At 43.9% G+C, this 13,354-nt stretch overlaps 1 protein-coding gene across 4 annotated transcripts in view; it reads left to right on the forward strand.

Annotated features, from left to right (window-relative positions):
* The first annotated feature begins 844 nt into the window (after positions 1 to 844).
* The window catches only part of scube3 (signal peptide, CUB domain, EGF-like 3), a 102,855-nt gene continuing 90,345 nt past the window's right edge, over positions 845 to 13,354 (forward strand). For 2 of the 4 annotated variants that reach the window (XM_052057096.1, XM_052057097.1), the window contains exon 1: positions 845 to 1,276. In XM_052057096.1, coding sequence (XP_051913056.1) covers positions 1,177 to 1,276 — 100 coding nt within the window. In that variant the 5' untranslated portion in view covers positions 845 to 1,176. The remainder of the gene's footprint in view (positions 1,277 to 13,354) is intronic. The other 2 variants (XM_052057098.1, XM_052057099.1) reach the window with 1 other exon arrangement.

Here is a 13,354-nt window from a genome sequence, read left to right on the forward strand (position 1 = left end):
CTTTTGGTGATTATCAAAAGCTCTCATCACTGTTTCTGTAAACAATTACTGATTGTTTGATATACACCTGAGGAATTAATTCACCTTGATCTGGATTTTCAACAGCTGGAACCATTTCAGCATAATAAACCAATTACGGCAGGACTTTTTTTTTCTTTTTTGGTAATTAAGCAACTCCCCCCCATGGGCATTTTCTTAGATAATACAGAGTGGTTGAGATAAGTAGGGTTCAATTCTTCGTGAAGAAATGCTTCTGCATGGCTCCAACAAGAAGTATCACATCGCCAGATGACCTTGGAATGATCACGCTCCGAGATAACGGAATCAACAGGTATCTATCTATCTATCTATCTATCTATCTATCTATCTATCTATCTATCTATCTATCTATCTATCTATCTATCTATCTATCTATCTATCTATCTATCTATCTATCTATCTATCTATCTATCTATCTATCTATCTATCTATCTATCTATCTATCTATCTATCTATCTATCTATCTATCTATCTATCTATCTATCTATCTATCTATCTATCTATCTATCTATCTATCTATCTATCTATCATCTGTGTTGTGAGATTGACCGTTTTTGCGCATGCGTAATCAAGGGAAGGCACGCGAAAAAAGACAGGTAAACAGCACCTGCATGAAGCTTATCTATATTATATATACATATCTATATTATAAATACATAAAATAGAAAAATAGGCAGGCAAAGCTCTTGCGTTAGAGGGGAAGGAACAGCTCGTAGTGCATCGCGGACGCATCTCTCCTCCCCTTTTCTTGCAAAGTCCGGCGCACTGCTTCATCTCTCTCTCTCTCTCTCTCTCTTTCTCTCTCTCTCGAAATGACATTGGTCTGCCTCGAAACATGATAACAGATAAGCCTCCCTGCGCTCCGCGTTGTCGGAGTGTCCACAATGACGACAACTTGAAACAAAAATAAACTGGCTTGAATACGTTTTTCAAAAAAACAAAAACATAAACAAAAAAACCCCAACAAAAACAAAACAACAAAAATTCAATTAAAAAACGGGGGTTCGCACTGGATCCTTGTCGCGCGCGCCCACGAGGAATAACAAACAGCAAAATTTGGTGGCGCGCACTCGCTCCGCCGTGCTCCCGCACCTCGTAGATCTTTGGCTAAAGTGCTCAACTGCAGGCAAAGTGAGCATGTATGTGCACGGTTTCATTCCAGCGAGCCTTGGATTTGTTGGCTTCTGCCTGGTCGCCTTTGTCCAACAGCCTGCTTCAGGAAGTAAAACCAGCCAAGGTAAGTTTTCTACTCCTCCACTTATTATCTAAGTGTAGCTGCTCCGGGCTGTTTTTGTTTGTTTGTTTGTGTGGCCAAACCTCTGTGTGTTGTCTTTTTAATTAAATAAACGTTTTTGAAGCATTGCCGATAACGACATTTAACTGCGCTCCCAAACAGAGCTACTGATCACCAAAAAGTACACAAAGTAGTGCGAGTGTTTTAAAGACACGATTCAAATGACTTCATTTTGAAGTGCCAGCACCACCCGTTAGCGGTCGACTCGCCTTTTTATTTCGATTAATTATTTTTTTTGCGGTCACTTTTGAGTCATCGGCGGACACACTCGCTCAGGTCAATTGAAGTTTGCTGTCATTGCAGCGCTTGACTTTGATCTTGAGGAGCACGAACGGTTATGTTTCATCGGCCATCCTGCAGGTACTTAACGGCGAGACTAGCGGGAGGCATTTGTCACAGTCCAGACAAGTATTTGACACCTGGCTGTAACGCACATACGCAGGAGCCTGTGAGTGTCAAGACACTGCAGCTACAGTGCCGAGCTGGAGCTGCCCCGCCGCCTGCCCTCTTGCTCTCTTGCTCTCTTGCTCTCTTGTCCTGTGAGAAATGCTCCAGAGCACACAAGCGGCCCGGCCTCAATCCGCCCGATTCCCGACACCTTGCGGGAACAAGCGAGGCACAGTATTCCACAGTGATCCCGTCCCGCTTGGCTCCTCGTCACTTCATGTTCCCACAATACAAAATGCCAAGCCGGCCCTTGCCAGAAAGTATTTGCATGCAAAGAAAGACACATAATGGTTTGTGTTCGGGTGTTGATTCTGGGTTGGTGATGTTTCACACACACACAAAAAGACATCTCTCGCGCTGTCAACAAGGGGGGGAAAAAAAAGGTGGTGGGGGGTTGGTGGGTGACTATTTTGCACCCTGGGTGGTCTGTCCCCCACTTGTGGGAAAACTCAATATTTACATTTTGCAATTAGAACGACTTTTTCCTCATTTTATTCTCCGCAACATCAATTATATGCCTCCTTGTAGGGCAGTGTTGGTGTGAAATGGCGTGCACCTGTTTATTGGTCACTCACCACTCAGCAGCCACTTGCAGGGAGCATTGTGACTATTTGTGCGGCTACTTCGTGTCTCAACTGGAAAGAAACATTTTGCACAAACTGCACAACTTGTGGGCTCAACACTTCGCCAAGGCCGATGTGTCTGACAAGCATCTTTGTCTTTCATCAATGTCAGACTAATCATGGCACTCAGACATAAGTCATCATTTAGAGGGTGGGAAGAGGCACAGTGGAATAGGATGTGATGGAGACGATGACAAAGAAGAGGACAACGGTGGAAAAATGGAGGGACTGAGTGTGCCGAGACATGCAGCCACATGGCGGCAAAGCGCAGCGGATTCCAGAGGAGAGCCCTAGACGTCATGGCAAATCACTTTCCTTGCAACACAGTCAAGAGCGCTTCGCTAATGCGGCGGCACCAAGGCAACGGTTGGTGTGGGTCTGACATGTTGCTGTGCTTGGCTGTGTTGGTGTAACCTCTGCTCCAGGGCCTGGGGGTCTAAAGACGCAGGGCCGCCGGAGTGGGGAGGAAGGCCACGTCTAGGTCCGGTCACACTGTGGGAACCGAGCAGCCTTGGCAATATGAGACCCCCTAGTGACGGGGCTGCTTACCTAGAGATGCTGCCGACCTCCCTCCACTCTGCAGAGGAGACGAGAGAGTGAGAGAGAGAGAGAGAGAGAGAGGAGAGGGAGGGGAGCCCACCCACCCCTGACATTCACTCACCCCTTTCCTTTTTGCACCCAACTCTTGCTTTGTTTGCTTTGTCTTCGCTTCCTTTCCTTTGCATTTAATGAAGTAGCGGTGCTTTTCCTACTTGGCCATAGGGAAGGCCAAAGTTACACACACACACACACACACACACACACGCTCACACACGCATGACAACCCAGGGCATTTATATTTTTGCATATCAAAAAGCCTTGGTACTAAGCGCATTTGACACTGATCACTGATGCAAAAGTGATCAAATGCACAGATATTTATTTATTTGGAAATGTGTAAGCTTGGAAATGTAAATACAGCAGAAGTCCTGTTTCCAACAAGAGTTCAGTTCGTTGTTCTTTTCCGGTCATAAGCGGTGAGGTTCATGACTGGTGAAGCATTACTCCTCTGGAGTCGGATCTAAAACTATGAAGCCCAAATAGAAGACTAGCTGATATTTCATGACCTTCATGGAAAACATGTTTCAAATAAGGTCCACATTGAAGTTTTGAAGATATTTTTTAGGGCTGAAACGAGTACTCAAATAACTGGATTAAAAACAAAAGACAAAAAATGCTCAAGGCATTTTTTTCGGCCTCGAGTACCAGCTTATTGACACGTGCACTCCTCAGACGTAGTCAAGTATAACCACAGCAGCAGTTGTGCATGCTATGCATGACAGTAACATGCTGCGAACGCGGTAGGAAAGCCAACTTGAAAATAAACCTTACCTCAGCAAATAATATACTGTGGCTCCCTACTTATGCATGCTACATTGTGGAGTTCCTCTTACTTTGTACTACAGGCACTGCGTGGTGAAATCGCAACAAATGGGGACAATATCATTGCGGTCTGTGAGGACAGAGCCAAAACAGGAGCAGGCATGTAGAATGCAGAGTGAGGAAGGTGGCGTATCTGGTGAGTGTGTTGACTTGTCAACAATTGTCAACAAAGAGGTCATATTCAGCAGCCGCAGTAATAAACAAAAACACCAGTCCCCAGATTGACTAGCGATGTTCTAACCTTTTTTTCTGTTGGAGTAGAAGGCAATGTTAAAACATTTTTTTTTTAATCTGTTGGAACAGAAGGTGGCGCATGTTTCGATCTGAACTTGACTGTAATCGTTGCAAAGCGATGCTCATTTCAAAGGTAACCTAAGATTGACACGGCGAGTGCACGGGAAAGAAGTACATGGACGATCAAGTCCAGTTTTCACAGACGTCTCATTGGAATCAAATGAAAGTGGAGCATTTCCATCTTTACACAGCAAAAATAAGAAAATCTGAAAAATTAAAAAATAACTGGACCTTGGGCAGAAAATGTACTTGTTAAACTGAACCTAAAACCAGCAATGAATTACTATACTCTACGCCCTTCATCAGTTACAAAAGGGGCCTATAAAGTTAAAAGTATGTTGATATCAATCTTTGTCCGAACAATAATGTTACTTGATTGTTTTGAGTTCTGATTTTGACTTTTGAGGTCTGCACCAAAAAATTGTCTAATCATTACAAAATGGCATGCATATAGATATAGATAGTGTGGCCCAGTAGTCCAGTGGTTAGCACGTCAACTTCACCGTGCAGAGGTACCGGGTTCAATTCCAGCTCTGGCCTGCCTGTGTGGAGTTTGCATGTTCTCCCCGGGCCTGCGTGGGTTTTCTCCGGGTACTCCGGTTTCCTCCCACATTCCAAAAAAAAAAAAACCATGCGTGGCAGGCTGATTGAACTCTCTAAAATTGTCCCTAGGTCTGAATATGAGCGCGGTTGGTTGTTTGTCTCTGTGTGCCCTGCGATTGGCTGGCAACCAATTCAGGGTGTCCCCCGCCGACTGCCCGAAGACAGCTGGTATAGGCTCCAGCACCCCCCGCGACCCTAGTGAGGATCAAGCGGCTCGGAAGATGAATGAATGAATGAATATTTGCCTGTAACTTGCTCGCATGTGCAATTGCGCATGTCTCTCACCCCCTAATGAGAGCACAGCAAATGTATTCAGCCCATTAAAAAAAAAAATCTGAACCTGCGCTGTATTGAGATTTTCAAGCGGTTCGAAAAATGGATGGGATGGATAGATATAGATAGATAGATATACATACACACAAAATTTGCTCCTCTACACAATGTGAATTTTAGAGAAAAAAACATATAAAATAGAAAATCAATTGTTCATTCTTTATATTGTCATATTTTTTGTGCATTATAAAGTCTTGCTGCTGGCCCTGGTATTAACCTGGAAAAAAACCCCAACATTGTTCCACAAAATTAGAACGTTGCTCCTCAAATGAAGTTATTGATTCGCAAACTGCTCAGCAAAGATATAAGAAATATTAATGAAATGTGCTCTTTGTTGAAACATGAATTTAAACAGAATATTTCCGAATCAACAGAACAGTATTATTTTGTAATACCAACACAACTTTCAGTGAGTTGCATGTAAAACTCGTCTCTAAAAATATACCTTATATGAACATATGCCTGCAAATACAACACCACATATATGGTGATTTGCTCAATATGACATTTTTGACAGAAAATATCATTTTCTACTATATCAGGCTTTAGGCTTGCCCCTTTCATAGTACAGTATAATCCCCCCTCCTCCGCTGACAGCTGATTGGACACTGGTAGCGCATAGCTCGGGTCTTCAACATGTGGCCCCCTTGCTTTTCCATGACAAAACAGACGTGATTTTGTCAATATGCCATGTGATGGACTTCAACCTTTCTTCTCATCAAGAAAACATTGTGACAGTGATTCTACTAATATTGTCTGTTACCTTGCAGTGATTTTTCAGTTAAAAAAGAAACAATCCCCCTGACCTATACACTAAAATAAAAGCAATGAAAGCATGCTGGAAAATGTCAATGACAATGTTTTCCTCATTTGGATTCTTTCTGGCTTTCGGTTAATTGTAAGCCACAATATTATTTCTCAGTTCAAGCAGATGAGTGCCTAACCTGTACACACCCATCATCCAAAACAAAGTGCTCTCTTGTGACAAGAAGCTAGTCTTAGTCTGTGTCTGCCTCTGTGTGCAGGGCAGGCATGCAGTGCCTGAGATGGGCCGCGCCTCAGGGCAGCCCTCGGTCACTAGCCGATGATGAATGAGCCGAGGGGATCAATCCGGTGTCACTTTACCCACTCAGCAAACGCACACACAAATCATCTGCTTGCCAAGTGGCGTGCCAAGAGCACTCTATGTGTTGTTACACAGCAGCTCGGAAAGCGCTGAGGTGATTATCTTGCCGTTACTTGAGTGGCGAACACACTCGGCAATACTGTACTGTCCAAGGCCGACGCTGTTTGATTCACAACAAAACTTGGATCAGTGGGTGTGTGCTGAGGACAAGCTCGAGTGTACGCCAGCGATGAGTGTTTGAAGACTGGATAGAAATCACTGCACTTCTCAGGCACACATGCTTTTTTGATGCCATAGTTTCAATGAATTGTGCAGTGCGAGCAATAATAAGATAAGATATCCTTTATTTGTCCCACACTGGGGAAATATACAGTCTACAGCAGCAAGTTTGTGGGTAGAAAGAAGAAAAAAAAACAAACACCGTTCAATTAAGTGCAATATAAATATAAATATGGATAAGGTGCTATTTAGAATTGTTTTTCACATCATTTAATGAACTTTTTTATTCAGCAGCCTGACAGCAGTCGGTAGGAACGAGCGGCGGTATCTCTCCTTCTTGCAGCGCGGGTGTAACAGTCTCTGGCTGAAGGAGCTACCTAGTGCTGTCAGGGCGGGCTGGAGGTGGTGGGAGGGACTGTCCATCATTGCTTTTAGCTTAGTTAGTATCCCCTTGTTGCGCACCTCAACCAGAGTGTCGAGGGAGCAGCCCAGGACAGAACTGGCCTTCCTGACCAGTCGCTCCAGTCTCTTTCTGTCCCCGGCCAAGATGCTGCCAATTAAAAAATGCCAATTACATCTCATTAATCACTTGGGCTCATAATTATCTTGCTATTAATTAGCTGCTTATTTAAGTGAAAGAGCTAGCACAGCACCGCTGCGGTTTTTCCGAGGGTGTATTTTTAATGCCCTACGTACTCATGTCACCTTATAAGTTTCCACATCATGCTGATGGCACACTGGCTTGAAATAGGTCAACTGGTGTCTTAATCATGGTGAACTCTAATTTATTGGTCTTGAACAGGGTTCGGCCACAGAAATGCTGGAGGGGGCCACAAATTATCATCAGTGCTACTGGGGCGCCGCATAGGACTATGCACTTCTTGACCAGACGCATGTCAAAATGTTATTTTCGTTATGGACAAAGTAGGTGCATATAGGCATAAAATCCATGCTCTTAATATATTTCATTGTTGATGATACATTTTACAATGCATGTATAAAGATCTGCTATTCTAACCGAACAACAAAAGCAAACAACAACCAAAAACCCCAAAACAAAACACCAAACTACTGAATAATGAATAATAAATCCACATTAAGTGCAATAATTTATTTTGGACAATATTTGCCTGAGTGTGAGTGCGAATGGTTGTTCGTTTCTGTGTGCCCTGCGATTGGCTGGCAACCGATTCAGGGTGTCCCCTGCCTACTGCCCGAAGACAGCTGGGATAGGCTCCAGCACCCCCCGCGACCCTAGTGAGGATCAAGCGGCTCGGAAGATGAATGAATGAATGAATATTTGCCTGTAACTTGCTCGCATGTGCAATTGCGCATGTCTCTCACCCCCTAATGAGAGCACAGCAAATGTATTCAGCCCATTAAAAAAAAAAATCTGAACCTGCGCTGTATTGAGATTTTGCATTGTCATATTTGCCTCATACAAAAAAAAATCTTTGTCATGCAGTTTATGGAGCAGGAAGAAAAATGCTTCAAAGAAAGACAAAATGGTGATAGCGTTGGGAGAATTTAAGACTGATGTCATGTAATTATTGTCACCATGGAAGACGCCCACTAACGTTTGTTTTTGTCTTGTCTTGACCTTATCTTTAATGTGCCTTTTTGTGCCTAATGTGCCTTAGCATTACGTTATCCCCTTAGAGCATAGGTGTCAAACTCAGGTCCTGGAAAGCCGCTGTCCTGCATGTTTTCCAAGTCTCCCTGCTGTAACACACTTGATTCAAATGAACAGGTTCAATGTCAGGCTTCCGCAGAGCTTGCTGTTGCTGATGATCTGATCATTTGAATCAGGTGTGTTGCAACAGGAAGACTTGGAAAACATGCAGGGCAGCGGCCCTCCAGGACCCGAGTTTGACACCTATGCCCTAGAGGACTTGGTCTGTCTTAATTAATGCTACTGGGGAGTTCCCACATGACTTGGAAGCCTTGGAAAATGTTTGCCCAATTTTCCAGTCATGGAAAACACATTGAAAATTAGAAAAAAGTCAAATGTCCTGGAAAAGCTTGAGTTGCCCTGGAAAATTATTTTTCCTCCCTCTGCTGCTCCCTGCCTTGTGGGTAAATGCAAACGGTTTTAACAGATATGTACCAATATTTCTCTTTTCGGCTGCCTTCAATGAGCAACGTTGATCTGTCGTGCTTTTCTCTTTTTCTTCACTCCACGTAATAGTTGGTCAAATTGTAAACTTCCCAGTGTTTCCCTCTAACTTTATTGCCAGTTTTACAGACTTTTCAGAACCAAATAAGGGTTCATTATTCTTATTGTTATTATTATTATTATTATTACTTCAAGTGCGAAAACTAGTGACTTTCAACTCAAGAGTGGTGCTGTAGTGCTGTATATTGAATGTGAGCTTTTTCTCCCTGTCTCTGTCTGTCTCCTCTTTTGAGTGACAGTTGCGGGCGTGCCACCACATTTGGTCGAGCATTCTGAGATGAAACACATCTCTGGTGTCAGTCGACGTGTCGATAGCCAACTTGTCGCGCAATTCGCATGACTTGTCGCAGCTCCGAGCTGCTTCGCGTCATCAATGCACAAGCTGCGAAGGAGCACACTTTGACTGGCTCGGTCAAGGGTCTTAGCTCGGCAAATATAGTGAAAGCACCTGCCGCCACCCTGCTCACTATTTGACAAAATATGTAATGAAATAAAACCCACCTTGTACTGTTTTTTTACATCTGCTCCCATGATAAGTTAGCCTGCAAATATTTACCACAAGAGACTTTGAATACTGAAGTCTAGCTTTCTCTAAACGGTGTGATTTTTGAGAATATTTTCATATTTACTGGGCTCGCTACAGTTCTTAAAATCCTTCTTGAACTTATATCGAACAAGTGAAGTGCCTCAACACTCGTATTACTGGAACATGATGCAACATTTAATAGGTTTGACCTTTTCAACTATTTTATACTCATATATTGTTGATGAAAAGCATCACTTAAGTCACCCTTCACTTTCATATACTTTGTATGGTAAAATTGCAAATACTGAAGCCACAATTTATAATATATAATATATGAGTGTTGCAAAATTCCCATTTACTTACGTTGATAGGCGGCCCAGTGGTCCAGTGGTTAGCGCGTCAACCGCACAGTGCAGAAGTGCCGGGTTCAATCCCAGCTCCGGCCTCCCTCTGTGGAGTTTTGATGTTCTCCCCGGGCCTGCGTGGGTTTCTCTTGGTACTACGGTTTCCTCCCACATTCCTAAAACATGCATGGCAGGTTAACGGAACACTTAAATTGTTCCAAGGTGTGAACATAGTTTCTTGTCTGTGTGTGCCCTGCGATTGGCGACCGGTTCAGGGTGTCCCCCGCCTACTGCCCGAAGACAGCTGGGATAGGGTCCAGCTGCCTGGCCAAACAAGGTCTGCGTCAGGTGCTGGGGAACCAGAGGACCCTGATAAAAAATGGGCTGCTGGAACAAAGCGGAGATGGGCGAGATGCGATAACATGGCTCTGTTGGAATGCTACTCCTCAAGCAACCCTAGTCAGAGGGGTTACATGCAGAGAATGTGAGCTGAATGGTTACTTCGCAACCCACAGTCACGGTTGACCATGAAACAACTCATAGCTGTGTTCAACATCCACAAACGGCAATTGCTATCACAACTTGGGAATGATGAGGTACAACGCAGATTCCATTGTGAAGGGCCCCAGGCTGCCAGATCAGAGGCGGAGGTCAGCGACTGGCCTGAAAGCTAAGATCATTGCGAGAATGAAACCTGGGCAACCAAGAAACCGATTACAATGGCTATGTGACCACCTGAAAAGTCTCATGGAAAGTGTGAATGCAGCACTGAGGGCGATCCCTACCGTAACGATCACAGAAACCAATGAGCTGATATAAGCTTCAGCATCAGCGATCCTAGGGATGTTTGGCTATAAGAGCAACCATTGGAGCCATGAGATACATTACCAACCATGGAAAAGACGGTCAGAGGCTAAGATCAAGGAGGCTCGGAAAAGACGGTCAAAGGCTAAGATCAAAGCGGCTCGGTAAAATGTGAGTCAATTGACCACATTGGCCCAGAGAGGTGTTTATATATATATATATATATATATAGTTTCATGCGTTTTTATTGGCATTAATTAAAATGAATTTTAACGGGATTAATATTTTTCTTGCAAGATTAACTCGGCACACGTCACAGCGGATGTTACGTTGTTCTATCAATAAACCAGCAACAAAACAATAAGCATGCTGCACAGGTCCACAGGTTATCTTGCCAGCCACGACAGCACGAGACACCGAAAACAGATACTTAAAGAGTTTATGAATGGAAAGTTTACTTTTAAAAAGTTGCCAGATTGTTCCACTGACAAGACCAAAGTTACCTGTATGTTTTGCAGTAGTAAACTGAGCTATCATCATAGCATGTCGAGTCTGGAGTACCACTTAATGGCCAAGCACACAGCTGACGTGTGAGTACTCTGCCCCCTCGTCTAAGACAGACAGCTATGGATCATTTCAAAGCGAAGAAAATGGATAACACTACGAAGAAAAAATTTGCCGAAGCCATAGCTAAATGTATGGCGACTGCATGCGAGCCTGTCAACATTGTCCACAGCTCGACTCAAGCTGAAATTATTCGCATTGCATCTAATGACTCCACAATGGCTGCCATCAAGAGCCTCCATTACAAGCTATGAACAGAAATTGTACGTAGCGGAGAAGGCTAAGTTACACCAAGCGGGAGAAGACACTGTTTCGGGAGAGAAATGAGACTAGGTTGATGAGCCTCTGGTGAATAAAGAGCAGGCATTCTGTTCAGTTCCATGTATGCCACTGACGCAATTGTTTCTTGTTTGGAACTATTTTGTGTGGAAGGTAACCGTATAAACCGTATGGTATAAACCATATAAATAATGGGGGTGGAGCTTCTCTGTGTTCGTCTGACAGCGACGGTGCGCTGAGGCACGTCGAGAGTTCAGCGGTGCAGTCGTAGCGATCATACTGAAAATAAGACGTCTCCCATGTTGTCATCTAACCAAGTGTAGTCATCCGAAATGATGTCTACACAAAACCGTAGAGAAACTTGCGCGCAAGAAGGACCAACGGAATCAACATAGCCTGACTGTTGTGTTCAAAGCAAACTTGAGAAAAACGAAGTATGCAACCATGCCATAAGTCCACCATAGGCTGAGTACTAGCTTACCTGAGATATGTACTTTATAATGTTAGGTTGGTCTGTTTTGAGTACCGTATTTTCACGACTATAAGGCGCCATTAAATGTCTTAAATTTTCTCCAAAATGGACAGGACGCCTTATGGTGCGGAGCGTCCTTTATATGCGCCGAGTTCCAAAATCTGACTGACAGCCGACACGCTGTTTATATAGAGAAAAGGCGGAAGTGACGGTGGCCAGGCATGAAAGAAGTCGGCCAATCAGGGAAGGGTGGGCGTGTATATATACATATATGGAGAGGGAGAGAGAGGACAGACAAGCTAGTCCGCCAATGGTGAAGGGTGGGCGTGTAAGTGGACGCCTCAAGCCAGTACCAACACTTGTATAGCGTGTGGCAATGTGCATTGTTGCAAAACAACTCCGGTTTTGGTTTCTAAGAACCCCTGAAAATAAATTCGACAAAAAGACACGCCTACGAAGCTCAGTTCAAACTTAAAGCCACCGGTTATGCTTTTGGCATGCGTGCCCATCTCACAGCAGCGGTGAAAAAACAAGTCAAGCAAACGAACTCTGAGCTTGCCGTTATTCCCGGAGGCTTGACTAAAGAACTCCAACCGCTGGACATTGGCATCAACCGGGCGTTCAAAGTAAAGTTGCAAACGGCATGGGAACAATGGATGATCGGTGGCAAACACAACTTTACAAAGAGTGAGAGGCAGCGCTTGGCGAGTTACGCCACAATACGCAACAACGAGAGGGAACGCGGCGTTTTTGATGGATTACGGTACTTGCACAATTGTTCAATTCTTTCTACACACACACGCGCTGCCACCATGTTTCGCTCTGTTCTTTACTTTCAAATGTGGGAAAGCTTCACACGAGAGAAATGTTGACTTTGCTGTTGCTACTCCTTCTTTCCGCTCGGCAATGCGTAGCAACTCACACTAGCATGTGATGCATTCAATGACAACTGAGATGTGCAGTCCTCTGCTTCTGATACAGAGGATGAGGACTTTGATGGATTTCTGGGTGATGATTGATCGAAAAACGTGAGAACATTGTACGATGGCTAAATAAAATACACCCGAACTCAGTTCTGCTTTCGTTGCCTTTTTAAAAACGTGTTTTTATCTTATCTGTATGTCTTGGCATGTTACCGTATGCTTCAAGCTAACGTGTTGGAGTGCGTGCATGCATGCCGTATGTTTAAGCTGGCGTATGTTTTACCACTGTACCACTGTAAAACTGCGGCCATTAGTACGATGCGTCCTTTGTATGTGTAAAATACAGAAATGTCACCCATTAATGAGACTGCGGCCATTAGTACGATGGCACACTCTTGAGGACTTGCACACTGCAAGAATCAAGACAAGGGCACGGAAAATCCTCCTGGATCCCCCGCACCCTGCCCACCACCTTTTTCAGCCACTCCCCTCAGGCAGACGCTACAGATCCATGCGCACCAAATCCAGTAGACACTTAAACAGCTTCTTCCCTCTAGCCATTAACTCCTTAAACGGTCACTGACAGTCACTCTTCTTGCACCACAAAATGGTACTTCAAAACTAGTGGTTACTCTAAAATGGTTCAATGATTTTGTTGTTTACGATGATACTAGTGCAGCGTGTTATACCGGAGACAAATTCCTTGTGTGTTCTACATACTTGGCCAATAAAGATGATTCTGATTCTGATTCTGATGCGTCGAATAGTCGTGAAAATACGGTATATAAAAAGAGCTGTTAAAGCAGCTGTTGTGTGACAAAATATTTTTTTCGCTGTTGTTGATGGACAGTAATATTGTGTGAGAG

Source organism: Hippocampus zosterae, chromosome 2 (assembly GCF_025434085.1).
Source record: "Hippocampus zosterae strain Florida chromosome 2, ASM2543408v3, whole genome shotgun sequence".
Taxonomy (NCBI): Eukaryota; Metazoa; Chordata; class Actinopteri; order Syngnathiformes; family Syngnathidae; genus Hippocampus; species Hippocampus zosterae.